At 44.7% G+C, this 10085-nt stretch overlaps 1 protein-coding gene across 2 annotated transcripts in view; it reads left to right on the top strand.

Moving 5' to 3' along the window:
- The first annotated feature begins 6691 nt into the window (after positions 1-6691).
- The window catches only part of LOC108970759 (metabotropic glutamate receptor 2-like), a 117859-nt gene continuing 114465 nt past the window's right edge, over positions 6692-10085 (top strand). For both annotated transcript variants that reach the window (XM_018936318.1, XM_018936315.1), the window contains exon 1: positions 6692-8714. In XM_018936318.1, coding sequence (XP_018791863.1) covers positions 6713-8714 — 2002 coding nt within the window. In that variant the 5' untranslated portion in view covers positions 6692-6712. The remainder of the gene's footprint in view (positions 8715-10085) is intronic.

The raw sequence follows: 10085 nt of genomic DNA, 5'->3' as shown, positions 1-10085 counted from the left end.
AAAGCATAAGGGAACTAATTTCCTGCTTACTGAGTTATGTTAGAAAGCATAGTAGAGAAGTCACTTAACGGCACTGATCTAGCAGCTGATTTTACTACAAAGCTGTCCTCTGCACTATCAGCTGTCCACTATATGGTAGGTGGCTTTCGAGCGCAGTCGTTGGAGTAGTTCTTAACGGTTGTGTATAGAATAGCGAGTCTCTGTTTCCTCTTCAACAGTTTTTTGTATGAAAGTATGCTGAAAGTATCCATCAAAGCATTAGGGCAGGTGGTAGGCCCAATGTAGACCCTAAAGTTTTCTTCTAGCCTTTTTCACTCTGTCCACTACATTGAGTTTCAAATCAGTCTGCTATCCAAAATTACTCCCTGGTATTTGGTACGCTCTATAATTGTTAATTTAACCCCGTTAACCCCCCCCCACGCTACTAATTGTGTCTATGAACCCTTCCGTCACAATTATAGCTTCATCGTCTGCATAGGCTATCAACTTAGACACACTTCTTTAAAATTTTCTCTGAAGCTCATTTGCTTCGAGTGACCACAGGACAGGTGACACACTCCTTGGAGTGGAATCTGGTTTCGTTCCATTATGCATTAATCTTCCTCCAGCCTAGTTGGGTCTTTTTTCATTTGATGAAGGCGGACTCTAGCCCGGCGCTGCCAGACCATTAGCAATTATCCATTAGAGATATTATTAAATGCTTCGCCGCTTGTCGAGTAATACGCGTTAGGTATATTGATTATGCTCCAGAGTCCTCTCTATATTTAAGATTAGCGAGTGAAGTGCAGTCCTCGTAGATCAACCCTTCATGTAGATGTGCTGTATCTTCGATAGGTTAACCTATGGAATTCAGTCTCTAAAGTAGAATTCTAGAAGATTCTCGAGTGTTTTTAGAAGAAATGAAGTTAGTTAGTTTCCGCCTTTGGTGTGAATAAGACTCACGTCAATCACCAAAGGATGGACGCATGATTAAGCCTTAAACAGCCTTTATATACTGTCTTCAGTTATGGTACCGAACATTTCAGAGGACTTTGAAGGTTCCTTGAGTCCTTGAGTTTCCAAAGTATTTTATTATGATATCCTACAGGTAGGAAATTAGTAGCATTCTGCAAATACTCTGAAACATGCGTGTTGCCCACGCCTTAACCTAAATTTCTAAGCTGTTTGGGCTGATTTGCTACTTTTGAGTTAAGAAGACTTGTAAGACTGGCAATAGATCCATAATAAATATTTTCAATAAGTAGCAGTGATGAATTATCACTGCTTACGTAGGCTTGCAAGTAAAGATTCTAACTCAAATACTGCTAGAAATTAAGCCAATTCCCCAAAATCACGAGAAATTTTAGTTTTCATTTCAAATCCCAACTAAATGCAAAGAAATAAAAATCGACAAACACACAAGCATTTGCCAACACTCTTAATGATGTGAAAATGTAAAAAACAAAAACAAATTGAAAATAGCAGCCCTTTCATTTACCCGCTACAAACGAAGTGTCTGACACCCTCTTTGTGGCAGCTGCACTGTGGGGCGTTAAGAGTTACGAGCCGGAAAAGAGTGTCACCTTTACTTAACGCTTTCACGCGCCAACACTCAGCGTTTCACATCGCATCCACCACTTATACTTGCCATTACACCTTTGCATTTGCAAACTAACTAACAACAACGCTTCCGCTTAAAAGCGCTGCTCATATCCGCTAGCTACACGCGTCATTACCCAAACTCAACGCGCGCGCTCAACATGCCTCGCTCCCATGACGTTGATATTCATTTGAAAGCATTTTGCTGACTGTGTGTTACCTTGAATTTAGAATTTTTTCGCTGTTCACTTTCGTTTGAACACGCGCGCTCTCGCACATGCTTGTGTTTAGCGCCGCAGCTTTTCGTTCGTCCAGGCGTTTGGTCATTGCTGTTAATGCCCAGTAGGAAAATCGAATGTGAGTTAACGAGTTGAAAATTTTGTTGTTTGTGATTATTAGTGCAGCTAAACGCCTGATATATACTGAATCATAAGATCCTTACAAATCGCCGAAGTCCCTAGAGCCTAACTTAAATTCGTCGACACTCAGTTTGTGTTGGGCTAAGTTAGCTTAAGTTGAGCCAATGTCTGTTTTGGCTATGTCTCCAGATTCGCAGACGATCTGATGATTCATTTTCTGTTTCAAAAATCTTTTTCCAAGATTTTTAGCCTTTCGACGGATACTGTTCGAAAGAAGAACTAAACATTTTTGAGTTGAATCTGAAAAGTTTTTGAGACCACAATACATCATCAGTATTATTTTTATTCTAAAATAGATTTTACTAAAGCTTTGTATTTGCATCACAAAGGGAATTTCAATTGGCAATAAATATACTTTGTCTTCCTTTACATTCCGACCATGCCGTCATAAACACCTGAAATGCGCATTTTCAGTCGCTTAAAAGCTCATAAAATATAAATATTCCCACATGGTGTTCCGCTCGTTATACCCTCCGCTTGCGCGCCGTACCTTCCAATCTAAATGTTTCATAGCCATTAATTCGCAAGTTCAAAAGTTACAATTAAATGGCAAATGCTGCTCACACACCGCTTTATTGTTATTATTTCGTACTTATGGACACACACGCGCCGCTTTATGTTTCCGTCTGCGCTTATCGGCGTTGTGTGCGCATTTAAGTAACGGTTAAGTCCAGCTGCCAGCTGCTAAATTGTGCGCATCCGTCATCGGTAATCGCATTATCGTCCTTATAATTATTATTACGATTATTGCATCCGCTATTAGTCGGGCGTTCGGCGATTACGCGTAACTGACTGAAAATTTAAGTATCTGCTGACCGCAGCTAAGTAGTAAATTTATGTTGGAAAATGTGGGTTGAAGAGATGTTTATCTTCTTGCTCCAGTTAATAAATTATATGGAGTATAGGAGGTAAACAACAATGAAATAACAGCTAGAGTAGAGAGAGAGGAGTTCCAAGGATCTAAGGATCTTACATTTGGAAGAAGTTGTGAGTTGAGTTGAGTAAAAGTGGAATGCTGGATAGATGGAGAAACCGAAGAATTATAAATAAATTATGCATGTACTATGGTCTCGATTGTTTTAGCAACTTAAAAGAAACAAAAAATAGTATCTAACATCACAGATGCAAAATAAATTTAAACCAGTGTATAGTGTTGTGGTCGCAGATCTCCCAGCAAGGTCTTCAAATTCAAAAATGTTTGTCTTAACTCTCCAGGTGGTTGGAGACAATTGATCAGCCGCCCGTTCGTTAGCTAGGAACGCCCTCTACCGAATGCAGATGGTGCGCGCAGACTCCGAAGTAAAGTTGCGGCGGAAGACAATCAGTCCTATTAATTTCCGGATAAACCCTGTAGTTATCTATTCCAAAAATTAATGTGTGATTATTGCAGTTATAAATCAAGTTATCATAATAAGTATGGCTAACATACCTAATAGAAAAAATTTTTTTTTTCACTTCTCATTTGTAGATGAATACGGGCTGAAGGCAATCGGGGACGTCAATTGAGGATAAAGTGGTTAAAAGCCAAAACCAGCAAAAAGGGTTGTGATTTGTAAAGAAGTCTAACAAATTTTGTATAAAACTCAACGGCGCTAATCTCACTGAAGCAATAATCCAAAAAACCTAGCCCTCTCGCGGTCTACCAGAATCTGCTGCATGCAACAGCCAGTGACTTACAACAATCCAGCGCCGAGAAAACGTTTCCAAGACTTACGCTACAACAACGACAAGCACAACGACGCCTGCACGCAACAGACGCTTCTCACATGACGCGCCGCTGCTGCGCACTGTGCTTCCACATAATGAGAACATGCAACCGAGTTAGTGGAGGAAGCAGCAATTTGCCAAGTGCAACGCGACGACAAACCTTCGCTAAAATGATCACCATAACGACAATGTTGATATTACTACTTCCGTTACACATAACAACAGCAGAAACTGCCAGCCAAGGGACCGGAGTTAATCAGCAGCGCGAAGGCGCACACGCAGCAGCTGGCATTACCACCTCTGGCGCTAAGAACACGCTGCAACTGCATTCAAATGTAGCTCATAAATCAAACGTAATTAGTGCAGAAAATAAGGTGTCAGCGTGGGAAGCGCGCGCAACTGATTTGTTAACAGCAACGCAGCTGAATTATAGTAATGACGCCAGCGCTGAAGGGGGCACGTTGGCGCTCGAAGGCGATGTTGCAGGCAAAAGGCGCGCGCTGAAGCAGCAAATGGGCGCAGCTGCGATAAATTACCGCGTTGAGCAATTAGCGCGTAATGCAAGCGAAATGCAACCACAAAAGCAAAGGTTGCAAACATTTTTAACCGCGTCACTGCGGCGGCCAACCGCGGCAACTGTGCGAAACTTTACAACTACGCGCCACCGCGTCCCCAGCAAAGTGCTGCGAATGTCAACAACAACTGGCAGTAATGAACTTGTAACAACGAACTATATGGCGTCATACGACAGCTACACTAATGGCGGCAGCAACAATAACAACAGCAATGGTAGTGCAACTAAGTGGCGGCAAGCAATTGATGTGCGACCTTTGGGGAAGCGGCATCAAGCGGAAATTGAGCGCATAGAGCAGCGCGCAAATGCTACTCACCCACAGCAATCAGCAGAAAGTGAACAAAAACAACAAACACCAATAATTGCCAACACAAAGCGCATAAATGGCTATCAAAAGGAGTTAAAGGGAACGGCGCTGAGCGGACGTATTGAAGGAAGCACGCCCAGCAACAATCAAATGGCATCCCTTACCACGCAAACAACAACTGCAACTACAACAGCGCAGGTGAGCAGGCTTAGCGCAGTTGATCGGCACGCTGAAGACCAACTTTCTGCTGACGGCGATGATGGCGTTGATTATAGTGTGGACGATGACGCTGTAATTAGCTCAGTCGCCAAGGTAACCAATAACAGCAACACACAAATGCTGCAATTTGTTATGCGGGCAACTCGCATACCAACCACAATGCGTGAAGTAAACCCCACTGCAGAAATAGTTCTGACTGGCGCTGAGCATGCGAGGGCGAATTCAGTCAAAAGCAAAATAAATAACATAAATTCCAAAACGAAATTCACTTCAACGCAATTTCAAAGCGACCACAGCGATGCGACGAGTGCGCTCAGCATAGCGGCGGTGGCAACGAGGACAGCGTTTGTCTCGCAAACAACTGCGGATTATCCAGCTAAAAGTGACTTTAGAACTGACAGCGTGCCAACTCAGCTCCTGCAGCAGACTGCGCGTGGGAATGGACCGCCTGCCATTCAATCTCAGAACCCGCCAGCTGAACAATTGCCAAATGGGTTGCATACTGAGGGCGAAGGCGGCGAGGTGCGGCGCGGCAAGGATAATAACAACACTGAAAGGCGCTTAACGCCGCTGACGGTTTTAAATGTAAAGCTGAATTCTATCAATAAAAATGCAAAGTCAGTGACATGCGATAAGCAGATAAAGAATGATTCCACAGCCATGACAATTGAATTGATGACAGGACATGAGCAAGCAAAACACGAGCGCGCGAGGCAAAACGATGCCGGCGAATTGGCTGCAGAAGCACAACAAGCACTGGAATCTGCCCAGGAGGACTGTAAAATAACAAAATGCTCGAAGCGATTAGGGGCCATTGTGCAAGGTGAGCAACAAGCGCGACAACCGCAAAAGTCATTCAGTGGAAGCCAACTGACGTGGCAGCAAAGGTACTTAGGGCAAGCCATGCACTTAGTACGCCCACAGCAACAAGCGCAAGGCTTAAACGTACACGCGCAGCAGTTGCAACAACAAAGCGAGCACTTAGGACCCAAAAGCGGCTTCTTCGAAGAGCTGACAGGCCAGCAAACAACGAAGAAGGGGAAAACGCGGAGCGCCGTAGTTGGACGTAAAAGCTTTAGTGAAGCGGAAGCGCTATTGAATACGGAAGTCGCACAAATGGAAAGCGGCAAATTAGCGGAGAAGCCAAACAAAGGACCTTCGTTATTACAACAAGAATCAGCGCTGAGCGAAGATGCAGGAAGGAACAAGCAGTTTGGCAGTCATAAGCAAGCAGCCGCAAGCAGTAGAGCAAAACTTCTTACAGATGCAACGCAAGACGCAAGCGCTGCAAAAAGGCAGAGAAAGTTAGGCGGGCTGCAGCTGGAAGTAGCTAGTAATGAGACAGAGAATGCAGAGCGAACGAATTTACAAATCCAGCTTTCAGCAACGCGCGCCGAGAAATGGGCATGCACAAGTTTAAGCGAACCCATCACGGTCGCAACAGACAACCTTGTAAAAGATAAAAATAGTGGCGCTAAAAGTGCCAAAATATTAATAACTTCAAGTGGCGGTACAATGCCAAAGAAAATTGCACAGCTTCAAGTCGACAAGTCAACAGCGGAGGCCAACTTAAGGCAGCAAACAGACGCTGAGCACACGATAGCCGATAGCATGGCTAAACAAGCAGCAAGTACAAGCGAAAATGCAGCGTACAATGAGCCGAGGGAAGGACAAATGCCTGAGGAACAGCAGCGCGCCTTGAAGTATGCAAACAACCGAGACAACAATGCGACAGTGGTTGCCCTGAATAGATGGCCGGCGGTTGAGTGGAATAAAGTACCGACAGCAATGCGGCTTGCTGGACTAGAGGGCAAACAAGCAGAGCAGCAGCCAGTTGATACGCAACAAGACGTGGATGTCAGCAAGGCTGACTTTAGTGGACAACGTCAAGCAAATAAATCTAGAGTAATGGGTGGTATACAGCACCTACATATGACAAATATCGCGTCAAATGTCGCAAGAGACGCGCACGTTGCTGAAAACCGACGTAATTTGCTTAACGGTTCAAAGCTGCTGTTGTCTGAGGAAATGGTAGAAAGAGTAGATGTGAGACAGCGATTGATGGCGGATAAACATGGCGTTGACACAGAAGAAATGCCAGCTTTTGAAATATCAATAAACAATAGTTTGAGTAATAGGGAAATGCAAGGAACACAGGCGCACAAATCCCATGCCTCCCCAAGGCGAAACAGTGAAAATGTGTCAGAGGAAGAGAACGCGGAGCCAGAAATGTTAAATCTTATAAAAGTCCAGCGAAGCGCGTCAACGTCAGCAACAGAGAAATCGGCACAGATCGAAGTGGCGCAAGCACCGACAACTGCAGCAACTAAGCCAGATAATTGCGAACAGCCAGCGCATAATGGCAATGAACCGCCATTTGATGAGTTAAAAGCAGACAGAGCACACGAAAGCGCACAGCAGCCTGTAAGCGCGGAAGGGATTGACAACGAGTATTTAGCACGCCTGAATGGTGCTCACGCTATGGCTGAGCAACAACAGAGCAAATCAATTTTGCCCTTGCCACACACCGACTATGCTGGGCGCGCTGAGGGTGAGACCGTTGCGGAGTGGCAGCAGCAGCACAATCTCTTAACGGCTTACATACGTCGGCCCGACCAGCGAACGGGTGAAGCGCTGAAGCTGAATGACACGCTATTGGCAGCGGATGGAAAAGCGATTGTGGAGGCGGAAAGTGAGTGGAATGCAGGCGAAAAATCGACAATACAGGGACCGTTTAAAAGCAGCACACCAGCCACAATGACAACGGAAACAATGAGCCCGCGCCCAGCGCATTTAGCGGAAAACACAATGCGAAACAACTCGAACGCCAACGAGTGGCGCGAAAGGGTAACAGCAGAGGGAGATTTCGAAGCCAGTCAAAATGAAAAGGCCAACGCTCACGCCGCGCAAATAGAAAGGGCTGAGCTGCCAGAAGGACGCGATTATAAAGCCGTTAACTTGACGGCGGTGGCTGGGCACGAGTATGGCTTTACGCCAACAACATTTTCCAATCAAACAGGAGATAATTTCGGCGGAGGTTTTCACGCTCTGAATAGCGACGCTACATCGGCTGCCAGCAACATCACAACGCACACACCCACACAAAAAACATCTGTTGATGTCAATGGAGAGGAAGGACACTACGCCACAACTACTAAGCAAATATTGGAAAGGACTACAACAGCAGGGACGACACCTGAAGATATGGAATGGCATGCGGCAGAGCTCACAACCAAAAGTAATCACAAATACACCGGCACTACCTTCAACTCCGCCGAAATAGGTGCCGGTCATGTTGGCGCAACCGCCTCAATTCCAACTGCTACTATGCGGGCCGTCATGCCGCCGCTAATATCCGTGAATGCAGCACCAACAAACGACGTCATAGCAATGACAACACCAACTGCAGTGGTGTCCGATGCAATGTACACCAAAGTGCCAGTGCAATCTGTGTTACAAGCGGCGATAGCGGCAAATGTGACGATAAATGACATGCCGACCACGACGACGGACACTTCAATCTTCGTGTTGCCCAATTTCGCAGCCCTAACCACGGTAACGAGTACTGCAACGGAGTATGCACTGTTTTCCACAATACCGGCGTTGCTTACACCAACAATCGGTGCTACTGCCACACCAGGCGGCGCTGCTTGGCCCGTCAAACACGCTTCGGTGATGGAGGGCGACGTCATACTCGGCGGCTTGATGATGGTCCACTCACGCGAGGATAGCATCACTTGTGGTCCTATCATGCCGCAAGGTGGCATACAAGCACTCGAGGCCATGCTCTACACACTCGACCAGGTGAATAAGCAGCAATTGTTGCCGAATGTAACGTTAGGCGCACACATACTGGACGATTGCGATAAGGACACGTATGGGCTGGAGATGGCGGTTGATTTCATTAAAGGTAAGTGCGGAGAACTCAAGCCGATTTAAATGCTCAAAGATAGGACTTTAAGGCGATATGAGTCAGGCGTTCTTGTAAATTGGAAGGTTTTGAATTTATCCTTACAGGAAGAAAGATTTAAGAAGAAATTCGATTCCAGAGGTTTGCATTTTTGAGGTTTGAACATTTGATATTTTTTGTCCCAAAGGCGGACTGTCATGAAGGCGGTGTTGAGTCGTTTTCACTTCATCTTCTTGCATGCAGTTTCTGCAGATAACGTCCAGTAGGACTATCAGCCTTACTGCGTGAACGTCAATAGAACCAGAGGCTAGCCTTACTAAGCACAAAGAGATCATCCGATCTTTAGCCATCGATTTTTTGCCAAAAGGCTTTTATGACTACGCATGTACCGATTGTGTCCCAGCGCTCACCAAGCTTCCGCGAAGCCCAGCGTATTAATGGTAGACAGCAAGAGGTTAAGGGAGCACCTATTGGCTCCCATTCTACCAATAATGGCTCTAGGGTTCCTTTCCTTACTAGCTACTAGCTTTACAGTTGCTTGCAATTCCGCTGTAGTCTGGCACCCATACCAGCATTATGACAAATGCATTCGATGCTATTGATAACGAGGTAGCACTCTTCGACCAGCCAGACTGTAGACCAACTTTGAACCATCCGTGAAGGTGCTCACTGCCCCTCTCCTCTACTTTCGGTGAGGGAACCCACCTTTTGCCAACAGCACTAGAAGGCAATCGATGCCTTTTTTTGCTCTCTTTTCGATATTCGGCTTCCATGAAAGCCTTGGATATTTCACTGTATCCGCTGTTTACACACGGGTGTCTCCCATTCGCGGCGGCGAGGAAAGAGCATAAAAATTTAATTTCAAAACAAAAAATATTTTTCATTTTGTTATGCATCCTTGAAGTGGATGAATAAAAGGTCGTTTCAGCTTCGTCATATTTTCTATCTGAAAAATAAAACAATAATGGATTGTCACTATTAAAAAGCCGGGAAACTGAAAACAAAATTCCAATTTTTAAAAATTCTCTTGTAAACATATTCTTGAATAGTTAAAATTTGAAAAAAAAAATTTTTTTTCTAGACTAGAATAACAATTTAAGGCGCATGGTAACCCTAAATCTGGTTACTTTAGAGAATTGATTTTTTCTAGGCTTCTTACTATTAGCAAGATTACTATCGCGGGTATTTCCAATCCCCACAACTTAATATTCCTTCAAAAAGATATAATTGAATTCAATAAACCTTTCTTATGATAAGTAAAATGCTTGTTCATATAATTGTTCAGTGCAAAGAAATAGCGTGACCCTCAAAGCACTGCATATGGTGTACCGTTTACGCTTATCTTATGGCGTTTGGATACACACTTACCCA

This window comes from Bactrocera latifrons, unplaced genomic scaffold (genome assembly GCF_001853355.1).
Source record: "Bactrocera latifrons isolate USDA-ARS-PBARC rearing strain unplaced genomic scaffold, ASM185335v1 scaffold_31, whole genome shotgun sequence".
Taxonomy (NCBI): Eukaryota; Metazoa; Arthropoda; class Insecta; order Diptera; family Tephritidae; genus Bactrocera; species Bactrocera latifrons.
Note: the sequence above shows the minus strand (reverse complement) of the source record. Positions and strands in the feature narration are given on the sequence as shown.